Raw genomic sequence first — 13905 nt, forward strand, 5'->3', positions numbered from 1 at the left:
TACTTGGTATGAAATTTTTATGAGAATTGATATTCTTGTTATTTGAATACTTACTGTTGCATATGACGGGAGATTCTCGTATCTCTCTGGCAAAGTAGAAGTGAATTCGCGTTTCTTCCAACATTTTTTGAGACAGTCTGTACAGATGTGATATTTTGCCCTCTTCGAATCCTTTTGCTTGAAAGCTTTGAAAAAAGGGTTAGAAGTGCCGACTCTTGCTTTTAAATTAACCATTAATGGAGACATACTTCTCCAAACGTCGTGTCTTTCATTTGCGCAATTTTTTGAAAATTTTCCCATTTTAATTACATGCGAGTATAACGAAAATTTTCCAGCCACAACAAAAAAATTTTCGCAAGTGACGTATGTTTGATTTTCCCGCCCTTTTTATCATTACAAATCGCGTCAGCTTCTGCATTGCGATAGCCTTTTCAGCAGTGGACTGGCAGTGGACATGAGTTTCTCGTTGGTTTTACAAGTATTTAAAAGAAATATATGAAGTAACTGAGTGCAAAAAGTAATTATGAAGAAGTTGAAAATAAGTTTAAGCGGATTACATTAGTTGAGATGCTGATGCTAATACGATTTTACGAGATAGAAGAGCTGCATATTGTTTTGGTAAAATGTAGCGTTTTTCCACGTAAGTTTCATAGACATTCATGCCGATATGCAAAGATATTGCCATGTATTTGTTATGGTGAGTTCTAATTTGTTGATTACGTAGATAAAATAGATTTTAACATTCAAGCAGTGTGAATTTTCAAACTTCTTTCGCTGTCATTGGGGGGATGGTGAACTGCTAACTTCAAGCCTTCGTAACTGACGATCGCGGAAAATTTTTAACTGAGTACAACGGCAGTTTTTCTCTAAATTTACCAAAGACTAAATTTTTAAAAAAAAATTTAGGTTATCTTGCAACAAATTTTACACGTTTATTTTTTTGTGGGTAGTGGTAAAAACGTCCAAAATAGGCCTAAATCTAGCTGCGAGGCACGTTTGTTGTCGTATTCTTGAATTCTGATTGGCTAAAGGGCTATGGAGAATTTGAATGTAATCAGAACTCTTAGCCAATCAAAGATTTGGAACCTATGCTATAAAATCAAGGAAGCCTTCAAGCTATGCGAAATATAGAAAATTAGGAAAATTGACAGCAAATGCAAAAAGTGACGATTTACGCAAATCAATATCAGTGAGGAAATTAGGAAAAAGCACAAGGGCAAAGAATCTTGATACTTTCAGAATAGGGAGAGGGGGTAAAGAAATTCAGGGTTCAGCAACAGCAAATATGAAATTTGTTATTTTACAAATGTAAATGGCGACCCCTTTCCTTTGAAGCTACCCCCCCCCCCACGTCCCATGGACAGAGCTTTGTACATCGTTGTTTCAATAAGCAGTCATTATTATTATCATTATTATTTAATTAAGGATCTCCGCATCAAAGCAACTATGATGGCTACAGCTACGCACGAGATTGCCCCAACAAATATGCAGTTACCAAAAAAACAAACTGGCGTACACAACTTCTCTCCATACAAACCTTACATGAAAGTCAATTTAAATATCACAAATCATAAAAAATTTACTTTTCAAAATCGTTGATGAATTATATTTTGCATACTATTGAGTCTTTTCCTTTGTTTCCTTCTGCTCTTTCAAAGTAACAATTGTCCAAATGAAAGCGGAAATGACGTAAACAATTCTTGTGATTTCCAGTGAATTTCCAGGAAAAACTAGAAAAACAATCCCATGAATCTGTTTCAATCCCATGAATCAATGCCGGAAGGGTTTAACCATATTATATCTATGGGTTTAACGCATGCATCATGGAGCTCATTATGAAAAAAGAAATTAAAGCAAATAAAGCAGTTGAAATCAACGAATGATTATAGAGTGCAGACCAGGATTTGAGAAAGTATATTAAGAATTGTGAGCGAGTGAAAATGTTACAATATTTCTATATAAATACAATGTGTAATTATATCAGGCAATAACAAAACCTTTGATCGTACCTGCCAAGTCGTATTTCTTTGAAGATGTCACGAGGTCAATGACAATGAAAAGGAGGCATCGCAAAGTTTCTAGCGGGGCAGCGAAAGACCTGTTGACAAAGTTGTACAGTGTTGGGTTCACTATGGTGGTAAATACAGCTTTAAAATAAGTCAAAACATGACAGCATCCGAGACTTTAGTCTATATTTTTCATATCTTTTATATAAATCATATGTCAATGCATCAACATATTCGAGCGATTTCTTGTAAAAAACCAAATAAGGTCGAGAGCAAAAATGTTTTGTGCGATTACGGCTGCTCAATTAGGATGTCGATTTTAGACTCACCGGTGTTCGAACATAAACCCCAATGACGTCATTGTCAAGATAATGAATCCACCGACTAACCATATATGGGCAACACTCAGCACCTGTTGACAAAAGAAGACATTTACAGCGCCTGTTACACCCAACGTCTTCAGTCGTGCATCAAAGCTTCCCATTTTTTTCATACTACCTCCTCTGTTCCCCTTTCCCTCGGTAAAATGTTGACAGCTAAGACCATTATCATACAAGCTGCATGAAAAAACCTACTTCCTTTTATGTTTCCAGTCTTCCCAGTAAACCAACATTGTTTAATGGGGGAGAAGGGGGACGGGCGAATTCGACTTTGGAAACGTTCGTTGGTGTTGCTAGACTTTTGCCAGTTATTGCGACACTCAGGAATGCCTTGAGAAAACACATAAAAAAAGCAAAAAAAACAAGGTGTTTTACAATAAAAAAGTCAGGAGAATGGATTGAGCAATATATAACCTGAGAGCATAAATAAAGCAAAGTTGAGGGTGATTGAAAAAGCATATCAGCAGCAGTGAAACAAAGACTGGTTTATGCAGTTCAATACAAGCTCAACTCAATCTTAAGATTAATACCACGCTCAATTGGCTACTATCAAGCAGCTCTATAGGGTGTCTAAGTCGCACACAAAATACATATTCTGACTCAGATGTATATTTGTTTTTTTCTTTGCTAATTGCTTATTTATATGCTTTTTTCAAAGACATGAAAATTAATATAATGGCTAGATTTCCTTTTGGGTCTAAGAAAATTAATACATGTTGTTGGAAATGGATTTGAAATAAGCAAAAATTTTGGCAGATACTTAAGCTTTTCGTCAGATACTCTAAATAGTATATAAAAGACGATTCTGATTGGCCTATTTCCATCCACAACTGGGTACATATATTTCCTAGATTGGAGTTTCCGATCTATGTTCTGACCTTTTATACTTTGTAGAGTGTCAGACAAAAAGCTTTATTATGTGCCAAAATGTTGCTCTTTTCAATTCAATTTAAATTCATGCACCATCAAAAGAAATATTGTTTGGTCTGCAAAATGCTTTGATTTAAGGCTACGGGAATTTTCTTCGGTCTACCTGTTTTGGGTCTGAAATGGACACCGGCACACCGTATCTACCGAAAATGAATAAAAAACTTGCAAGACATAAATATACATACAAGCTTTTTGACTGCCAGCTCTTGAAATGCAACTGACAACACCACACTGTGTATTACCACATAGACATTTTTGACCAAAGGAAGTTTCTTATCAAACTTCACGACAGGATACTCGATCTGCAAAAAATAATAATTAATTCAATATTGGACATTTACGAACCTGCCACAACTAAAAACTGTATCTAAAGGGGAATCTATTAAGATGTTTTAGAAGTTCCATCAACTGTTGCAGAGGGCATACAAATCCTAGAGATACAACTTAATATATCATGAAAATAAAAATATTTGCTTGAATGAACTGCTTTTAAAAAGATGTTTTGGCTTTAAAAAGCTTAAACAGTTCTTCTATAAAAATATTGTTAACTTCTTTTAGAGGAACCGTAGATACTTTTCTGTGAGGATTCTCAAGTTTCGAAGAAATTAATTCTGTTCTGATGAAAAAACTCAAGAAAGTATCTTTTGATACTGCTCTCGATAAGTATAGCTGTATACGATTTGGAGGAAATGCGGTTTGTTTATATGATTCAGATCATTATTTAAACAAGAAGTAATTAACAATGTACAGCAGGAATATCTTCCGGGTTGCCAAGACGTGGACTTCCAGGAACCCAACCAGGGCCTTTGACCAAGAAGGAGATCTGTGAAACATAAATATAACAAAAGGAGTAAATGGTTCAGTTGAAACGAGGTTTGAGGCTTGCAATGTGAGACCTTGGTAGTAATAAGACCGCATTCCATTACTAAACAAAGGCTGAGAAGTTAAGACTGATGGCCTGAAAAGATTCTTAATGATGACTAGAAACAAGAGCTGCATAATAATACCCATCATGCAGTTCGATGAAAACTAAATACAGTCATTCCAAACATTTACATATGGTTCATGTTTGGCAAATTATTAAGCATTCCAGGGGGATTGCACAAGTGCGAACCGTGAAGAAAGTGGGGCAAAGTTTGGGACTTAGGCTAATTCAATAAATCGTGAAATTATGGCAACCAAAAGAAGCAAGATATTTCAATATCAATTGAAATGTTCTATTGCTCATAGGAAAAGAGAATCATATGATTGGTTTATTCTAACCAATTAGTATCCATCAAATTCTCACGTGCATTTTTGGATAGACGAAAATTAAGATAGACAGATCGACGAAGTGTGATTATAATGCATTCTTGGATACATAGATCCGACTTTGCAGTCATCCCTAGGTCCATCGCTACAGTGGGGCGTAGAAGAGTGGGGGCTGACACCCCTTTGGAGAAAATTTCATTGTAAAAAAGAGCTTTTTTGCCACGTATGGGTGCATCGTCGGTGAATTCCTTAAACTTGTCTAAAAATGAATGATGGCTCGCCCTCTTTGTCGGCACAATAGCTAGCAATGACCTTGGTCATCCCTTGATGGGTACATGTCAGATTAGTACAAATCTTAAACAAATTTAGATCTGCTTCCATACAAATACAACTAAATTGCCTTGAATCGAAATGTTTGTATATGAAAACCATGTTAAACGATCACAGGTTAGAAAATGATTTAAAAAGGTCCTCGGAGCAATATTTCTACAGCCTGTCGACTGAATTTGCTAGTTGAGTGAAAGAAGGTGGTTACACAGTTCAGCGACAATGAGAATCAGCTTAGCATTAAGAAAAATGAAAAGAAACCTTGTTTCTGAACCCATCCATTTTCCAGAATGTTTCAAACATGTATTTGTAATGACAGAACTAGAAGTATAAAACACATTTACTTACAATACGAATGAGGTGGAGATAAACAGATTTTTTAGTTATGGGTAGTCGTGGGTAATCTCGTTAACCTGAATATCATCTTTAAGTTATATCCGTGCATTTTTGGACAAGATAAGAAAAAACTTAAATGCTCATAGACAATGAATCTCAGCCAAGGAATAACATTCAAGTGATATTATTTATTTCTAAACTATACCATAGTGCTCCACGTGTCAAAGTTTATGAATTTGGTTGGAACAGCTTCTCGGCCTCATTGTGCGTTCATTAATTCTGACCTCATCTGATGAAAAGTCTTAACCGGGCCAACCGCAAATATTCTGAAGAAACGTTAAAGCAGCAATCGTAATGAGATTTACTTGGGGGAGCAAAAGATTTGAGATTGTCTACACTTAACCCTTTGAAACTGGAAAGAAAAACATTGTCAAATAAAGCTCGTCCTGATAGCATTGGCGCATTGCAGTGAAAAGCAGGGCCCCAGGGCCCTCTGGGTAGGGAGAGTGAGAGCAGTAATTGTTGCTGTTGTTGATTTATGTTTCTGTTGTTCAACACTGTCGTCTGTGCTTGTTTGTGTTATGAAACTGGCTCCAGTATTTGCTAGCACCTTTTGAGTGTGTGTGTGTTAGTTGCACGTTCTCTATGAAACGTACTTGAGTTTTTCATGATATTTTGCTTCCCTTGGTATCGTCATTGTAGCGTTGTATAGTAGTTTCACACGTAAAGTCTTAGATAATTTCGTTCTGTTAGGTTGTAGTAGAGGATAGAGTGCTTCTTGCTAGTGCTCAAGCTTTCATACCTTTAAAGTTGGCCAGCTAAATCTTCGAATGAAATAGTGACAATTAATTTTGAGTGTTGTAATAATTTTGCAACTAAATTTCTTTGTGGAGTTATTTGAATCTAAAGGGCACAAAAGGAATTTCTCAACATTCTTTCCTCTATGTTGGTACTATTCATTGAAATTAAGTGTACAAAATACAAAATAACCTGTATGTAGATGGGGTTCCATGACTCCAGGGGGTGGACAAGACCGTACACCACCTTCTCTTCCTTTTCGGCTTGGAATGTACCTTTTACAATAACGGAACAAAATGAACATTTGAGCAAGTCACGAAAAAGCATCTTTTGAGTAGATTTGACAAACAACAAACAAGATGGTGAAAAATCTATGAACTTGCTATACAAAAACTAAAATAAAAGACAATCCGAAAAATTTCATTTCTGTATGAGAGTTGCAAGAAAAAATTGAAACATACCAAATAAACGGTCCCATATTATCAGTGTCCCGGCTGCAAAAAAATACTTCGATCAGTAAGCGACAAAAAAAATTACAGCAATTGATAAAACGTGCGACAATGCATAGCATTTGATATACATACATAGAATTAATATACATACAAACAAGGAGTTCATTAATAGGAATTTTGAAATGTTTAGAATATGAGCAATGAAATCACACAGAACAGATCATTTTCATAAAGAAATATGCTACTTACCGTAATTTTTGTCAATGCAATAAGGATTCCTGCCTAGAAGTGAAATTTTCTCAATCAGATATGTCTGTGTATGTTTAACTTGCAGACACATCTATATAGGTATATCAATGCACTTCCACAAATTCAACAAGGAGAAATTTTAAGAGCATTACATGGATGCTTTATTCCCAAAGATTGATGCTAAATAATTGCTTATTGAAGATCTTATATGAACAAGAGAGTTACTAAGATGACACGACCTCTAACCACCTAGCAGTACTGTATAGTCCTTGTCAAAAAAAAATATGAATCCAATCCAGGTTCCTCTAAAAGTACCAAAGAAAAACTTGAACATGGCATAAATAAATACTTTTGTCACACAACTCTGACAATGTACAAAGAGTAAAAACGTCGGACAATGGCCACATCAAATCATTAAAATCCGGATGCTGATCGAAAGTAGCGCTAGAGGAAGAATGACGTGTTTGATTGGTTCCTTGATTTTGACCAATCAGCAATAAGTATGTTATATTTTCGCTTTTCCGAGCCACTTTCACATTTTGCGCCACCACATACAACTCGTGCAGCATTTCTTTTCAAGGTCTTTTCCACTTAGAGGCCAAGGTTTGGTGTGTCTTTCCTCAAAATTGGTCATTTAACGGAACGGTGATACTTACCATGGTGAACTCTGTGATGGCTTGGGGTGTTCAAAATATACTCCAGTGGTCCCAGAGTTTCAATTAACTAAAATATGAATGGAATATGCTAGAACTTCAACTATAGCGTTAATGGGAAAATTAAAATAGCAGATTTTTAAAAAGGTTCATTACTAGAGTTAAAAAGTGAATACTTGGTATCCAGCAAAAGGGATTATGAACCAAACGTTAATCGTGATACCCAAATGAAAATTTTTAAGAAGCTTATTATCGTTCTTGAAATGCTGGAATGTTGATATACTTGACAACTTTTCATGTTAACTTCTAACGATATGAAAGCTGTGTAAATTGCAAAGTTTTCCCTTGATGGGAACTTTTCATAGATACAAGAGCATCATCAAAAAAATTTTAAATAGAGTTCATTCAAAAAACACCTAGGCATACGGACACCTTCAGGGAGGTCGAAAGAAAAAAATGGACAGAAATCCCCTTGACCGGGTCCAAAAAAATCCCTACAAAATTTAAGCCAATATATAGAATAAACTTATCGAGTATCTATCTAAAGCTTTACCCGGTGCTAAAATCTTGGCAAAAAATAGCTTAGACATTTGGACGAAAAATAAATTTGTGTGCTATATCTTCATATTATATGCGCTGGTGGCCCACACCCTCTTCTCTTGTGGTCAATGTTGGTTAAGATGGTCACAGAAAAATTGGAAATTACTACATTGTTTACCAATCCAATCACAACATTGATTTGAGTGTCTCAGCATTTTTGCAAAAATTGTAGCAACACAGCCATGGATACCATTTAAACATTGAAAAGTAACCAGGAAATAATTCAATAAATGTTGCAATAAACAATTTGCAAAGGATTCCTCTTATCTGACAACAAAACAAAGGCATATAAGAAACATACTTCAGTATGGATCCAAAACTGGTATAAGGTGTTCAGCTGATGGTGCACATAAAAAGCCGATGGTGGAGCGACAAGAGCCAGTGGAAAGTAAAAAACCTGAGAATTCAATATGAAAATTATAAAAATTGTGGTAATTAAATAATAAACAAAGCTATGCAAATCTGCTTTGATTTAACTGGGATAAATTTTGCTTTGATATAACTGAGGTTCTTGTAGGGTTTATTTTAACCGACAAAATCTTACATTCTCTAAATCCTAACATTCAGTGTGCTTTGCGTGATGCTAGATTTTGCAGGTCATATAGTTGAATTAACTTCACGGCTGAATTTGTAATCTGAATGCTAGACATGTAAACTGTTTTTAAAGTTGTTTATTCCATGTTAATTTGAATAGTGTGTTTCACTACTATGTGCAGAAATAAAAAAGCAACATTACCCAGGAAGTATAGTTTTGCACCACAGATTGTCTCAGAGCAGTTGTAAGATTGTAATCTTCGGAGCTGTGATGGACTTGGTGTGCACCCCATAGAAAGTTGACCTCTAAAGAAAAAGGAGAAACAAATAACTTCAAAGGGCCAAGTAGAAAGACATTACCAGATCTTGTTGGAGGTTAGAAATTCCTGATTTCAAAAGAAATCTCCAGGTTCTACAGGCAATGGGTCATTCACTAGTATTGTAATACCGCTTAGTGGCTTAAGGTGCTTAAAATATAAGTGCTTAGTTGTTTTTTGTTTCTGTGGTAACTAATTTGGCTAACTATGAAGGATAAATATGAAAAAACTGAAAAAGATTACAATTGATTATAGATCTCAAACTTGATCTAAGGTTAGGAAACTGTTCAGTGCAATTAAAAAAGAGTCACACCAAATGTACAACGTGAGTCAAGCTTTTATTGGCAAAAATATATTTTATAATAGATTTTTGATAGCAAAGCAATTTAAAACAATTACACCCAACATAAGGTTACATAAAGTTACTGATCATTTTGTATAGCTAAAATAACAATAACATTTAAAAGAAAGGTGCACATTAAATTTTAAATGATACTCTAAATCAGGGACTATTGAGTATAGGGTGAATATAGGTTGCTTAAGTCACATACCTATTTGCAATACCACCTTTACAACAATAGGGCCTTGATTCCTCATACCTCGCTAATCAGAGTGAGTCAGGGTATGATGCAGAAGTTTTTCAGCATACATGTGTATTTGGGTTTAGCATCTTTCTGCCATATAAGGTCAATTTCACTAGGGTAATATCTAGGGGTGTCTCCTAAAAAATCCCTTGCAATTCTACATGAGCTAGAGAGTTCGAAATTTCCACCAAGGATGGCTCAGTTGGAAGAGGCCCTGACTACAGACTCAAGGGTCCGTGGTTTGAGTCTCTGGCATGACCAAATCTTCACCCAAAGTGAGGAGAATAGCCAGCTCTCTGTAGTTCCAGGCATAGGAATCACGAGGTGTGGTCACATCGAGAGGAAGGACCAGGACACTGCTCGGTAAGCATAAGCTTCTCAGTGTCCTAAAAACTACCTTTGGATGCTAGGTAGCAACAAATACAAATATAAACACACCTTCCATTCCCCTACCACAAGAAGATAAAGCTACCCATTCCTGCCGATTATTACAATATTATACTAACAAATAAGTAATTTGTTAATGCTGAACTATAACCAAATTACTGCTTAGTCAGGATAAGCTTGAGATAAAATAAATATGATCTTCAACTGACCATGAGTAGCTCTGTGAAACCAGTAATAAGTAAAGTCAATGACAATGAAACAAAGTAGCCAGGTCCATGGAGAATCCCAAGGGAGAGCTGTAATCCGATAGTTCTCATACACATAGACATACAATGTGAATTCGGCAATTAGGACCATGACCCTGCAACACAATATGCAGGCATATATGAATCATTTAGCAACAATTGCTGGTGATCAATTTGTAGAGCAAAAGGTTAACAATTTCAGTTTACATGAACATGTACCAGAGGTGGACAATTTGGTCTCTGGCACAACAGGTTTTTATCTGTAGGAGACCGCTTTTTGTTACACAGGATAACTGTAAGGCTGAGCAAATTTTGAGTGGAAATTTCCACCATGTGGGGGAGACCACTAAGAGCTGCTGGTTTCTTCCAGTCCCTGTCTATATGATAATTTTCTAGGGTACTGTAACAATCATTATCTTCTCATATCGATAACAATCGTTTAAAATCATAGAAACTATGTTCTGATGATAGCTTGGTGATCACATTCAGCATTCAACTCTTATTGCAACCTAGAACCATCCATTTCTATTTAATATGCATAACCATATCAGCATGGCCATCAAATTTAACTGAATATAAAAAGTTGTAGCTTTGACTCAAATCTTCTAAATCCAAGTTTTGTCTCATACTACTTTTCCACATCCAAAAATAAATTTATTCATCTTCATAAATGAAACAAAAACCTTAGTACAATTGATAATATTTACCTATAGATCACTTAAAATTGACTTACAGCAGATTGGAATTTGATTAGAATTTCTTGTTATCCTATAATTACAGACAACATATATATTGACCCTCTACAGGTTCTCTTACAAATTGGCACAGTCTTTCACACATTCGTTTTCAAACCCTTTATCTTAAGTGCTTGCTTCAAACTTTCCATCTTTGCCTTCAACCATACATCCACAATGTAATAACATCAGCAAAAAAGGCTTGATGCTACCATTTTTAATCTATCATCAGCTTTTAACTCTTAATGAAGTGAAAACATAAATAACCAAAGAGGTCTCAGGATTGATCTTTGGTGCACACCAACCCATGTATCGAGCAAGTTCCTATCAAATTTGACAGTTGTTTCTGGTCTTTTCTTCCTTTTCATCACATTAATATCATCAAATGCTCTGAGGCATCTCATGTTACAACTTGGGACTTCATTAGATTAAATCATCTTTAAATTTTCATTTAACTAATTGGCTGAAAAGTAGAAATATAAATGTTTCTTACTTTGATAACTGTGACATGAGACCAGCTGTAAGAGAGCTTGCACCATCATTAAAACGCAGAGTTCGCTTTCCCATTAGAACTGCAACTAAATATTCCACTGCGATCGCAGCTATAAAAACAGGAACTGCCTTGAATCAAAACAAAAATTTATGTCAAAACCATGCTAATAAAACCAATGAAGAAAAAGGCATTCCCATGACAAAAATTCTAGCATCTTCAGAGTATCGTCAAGATAAATGCACACAGAGTCAGATTAAAGTGATATGGGTCCAGAAACAAGTAGGTTTTCCAAAATGAGTTTTCATAAAGATAGTGCAATATGAAAGAAGTAAGATTTAAACTAAAGCAGTAAAACAAGAATTTGTAAAATTTCATTATAGTCTCATCAAAATCTTAAAATAAATGGTTTTGTTTATTTCTAGGAATAAAAAATAGAAAATACTAATTTGTCTTGAATAAACTGCAGCAACCAGCATGCACTGACGTTATTCTGAGATTTTTTGCAGAATATTTGCTCGCAAAGTAGTTTGATCATAGAGGCATGGCAATGTGTTCAATTTTTCAGTGATCTGCTTCTAGTTTCTACATTGAAATGCAAACAAAAGCTCATAATTTCCCTATCATACTCAAGACAGAAAGTTCTAAGCAAACTTCTATAGCCCTGCTTGAAAAATTTGCTTGTACATATATCAAACAAAGCTTAAATTCTTCTACAGTGAGAGGGGAGTACTGCAATAACCTTGGGATCTCAAGCAAAATGCTGGAACAACATTCCTCGGGAGATAAAAAATTGACCATCTGCTTGTAGTTTTAATGGTAATTTTTTCTTTGACAACACTTACAGATCATAAAAGGTCCCCTGTCAGCCTTCATCCGAAATTAGTTAAGAAATTTTTCAAAAGAATTATTTAGATATTTCAAAAATAGCCAATCAACTTTGACCGGGGGTGTTCTCACCTCGATTAGCCTGGCTACTGAGAGAGTCCCTCTTTAAGAAATTCCCTTCAATATAATTCCTCCACTGTTTTTTTGCAATTTTGCATTTTAAAGGCATTGAGTCATGATAAAATGGATTGGGTATACCCAAAGTACCAAAATCCGCTGAGTCACAATTTTCATAACTGCTGTGCTATTGGTTGACCTTAAACTGGTCACATGAACTCACCTCGTACTGATTAACAAAACAGTTTCCATCAATAGCAAGTTGTCAACAACGGATGCCAATATCAGGTGAAACAGCAACAATCACGCCGAAACCAAAGGAGCCCCTATAGAGAAGGCCTATTTACCATGACTCAATGCCTTTAAGTTAATTAATTTGGTATCTTATATTTGTTTGCATTATTTTTTTGTATTTATATAATTGGTGTTGTATGCTGTGGAAGTTCAAAATTATACTGAACTGAACTTCAAGCTCTGCTGTTCTAACAAAATCTTTACTTGGTTTGATCTCTTGAGGTCCATTATACATGCTGGAACAAATTGTGGCCCAAGGGCTCTATTACTGGAATGAGAAGACTTACCTCATTTAGGTAATCAGGCACATCATCAACCTTCTCATATGATGACTCCCATGGTGTTACAGCATAAAAAATTCTTCGAATTTGCTCACTAGCAGTTGCATTTGGGAAGCGCATCTTGGGTCCTACGAGCAAATATTTAGACAAAGTCAAAGAAAAACTTGTACAAACTCTGCAAGTTGTGAAAACTACATTAAACAAATTTTGAGTCAAAAGAACATAATAATCAATATTGAGTAGTTCAGCTTTTATATTTTGTCATCTCTCTTCATTAACAAGTAAAGGTTATTAAAATGGCTAAATGATTTCATTAACAAAACAATTCAATAAGGTATCTAGCACCTGTTCACCAGGGAGTAAATTATCTTAACTTTGTTTAATTTTGGAGTTGCCTGCTACCAACCTCTACCATAACTTTTCTTACTGTAAATAATTTATTGCATGTCTATTATGGATTGCATGTCAATAATATATTATATATATATACCTTTTGATTATTAGTAATCAAAAAAGTTGTCAATTCCAATTTTAACAATGAGTTCCAGCTGGCCAGGCACATAATTTAAACGCAATAAACATTACGGTATTGGCAAGACTGAACAAAAGCCTCTGACATTTTCCATTGCAACAACCCTTGGAACTGCACACGATTGCATATACAAATATTATGTAATTACTTACAAGGCAGTACACTTTTATCCAAAGGTCCAAAACTGTCCCTGGAACACAAGGTAAAGTCCACTCATGTTTTGATTTTCAGCAGTGCTCCTTCGCATTGTTACGATGATCAACCATGTGATCAGCAGAGCTCTAAGTGTGACGTCACAGAAACCTATTTTTGAAACTTTCGAATTTTAACCACATAATATCATAGAACGTCATGAAATACTTCCAAATATGCCAAATCAGTTGAATATGTCAAAAATCGGGTGAAATATGGCCAATGTAAAAGTTTGAAGTTTGCTAACCGATTACTGTTATTTTGGCTCTGTTCATAAAGTTTTATATACTCATACATCTCAGCCAATTCGTAAAACATTGAACTGATTTTGCATATTTAGAGGTATTTCACATAGGTCAAAGTAACTAAAAGTAACTTTGTTCTGTTA

The 13905-nt window shown here is 35.2% G+C and overlaps 1 protein-coding gene across 1 annotated transcript; it reads right to left on the bottom strand.

Annotated features, from left to right (window-relative positions):
- Positions 1–1119: 1119 nt before the first annotated feature.
- Positions 1120–13397, bottom strand: LOC135694106 (alkylglycerol monooxygenase). The gene is made up of 16 exons (XM_065212782.2): positions 13379–13397; positions 12800–12921; positions 11277–11404; positions 10014–10165; positions 8719–8822; positions 8284–8379; positions 7386–7452; positions 6730–6762; positions 6490–6522; positions 6221–6303; positions 5156–5215; positions 4065–4139; positions 3502–3618; positions 2336–2418; positions 2010–2098; positions 1120–1730 (listed from the first exon to the last, which is right to left on the bottom strand). The coding sequence occupies exons 2-16, from the start codon at positions 12911–12913 to the stop codon at positions 1618–1620; spliced, it is 1347 nt and encodes a 448-aa protein (XP_065068854.2). The 5' UTR covers positions 12914–12921; positions 13379–13397; the 3' UTR covers positions 1120–1617.
- Positions 13398–13905: the final 508 nt, after the last annotated feature.

Source organism: Rhopilema esculentum, chromosome 11 (assembly GCF_057945365.1).
Source record: "Rhopilema esculentum isolate cy_ngs chromosome 11, ASM5794536v1, whole genome shotgun sequence".
In the NCBI taxonomy this organism is placed as follows: Eukaryota; Metazoa; Cnidaria; class Scyphozoa; order Rhizostomeae; family Rhizostomatidae; genus Rhopilema; species Rhopilema esculentum.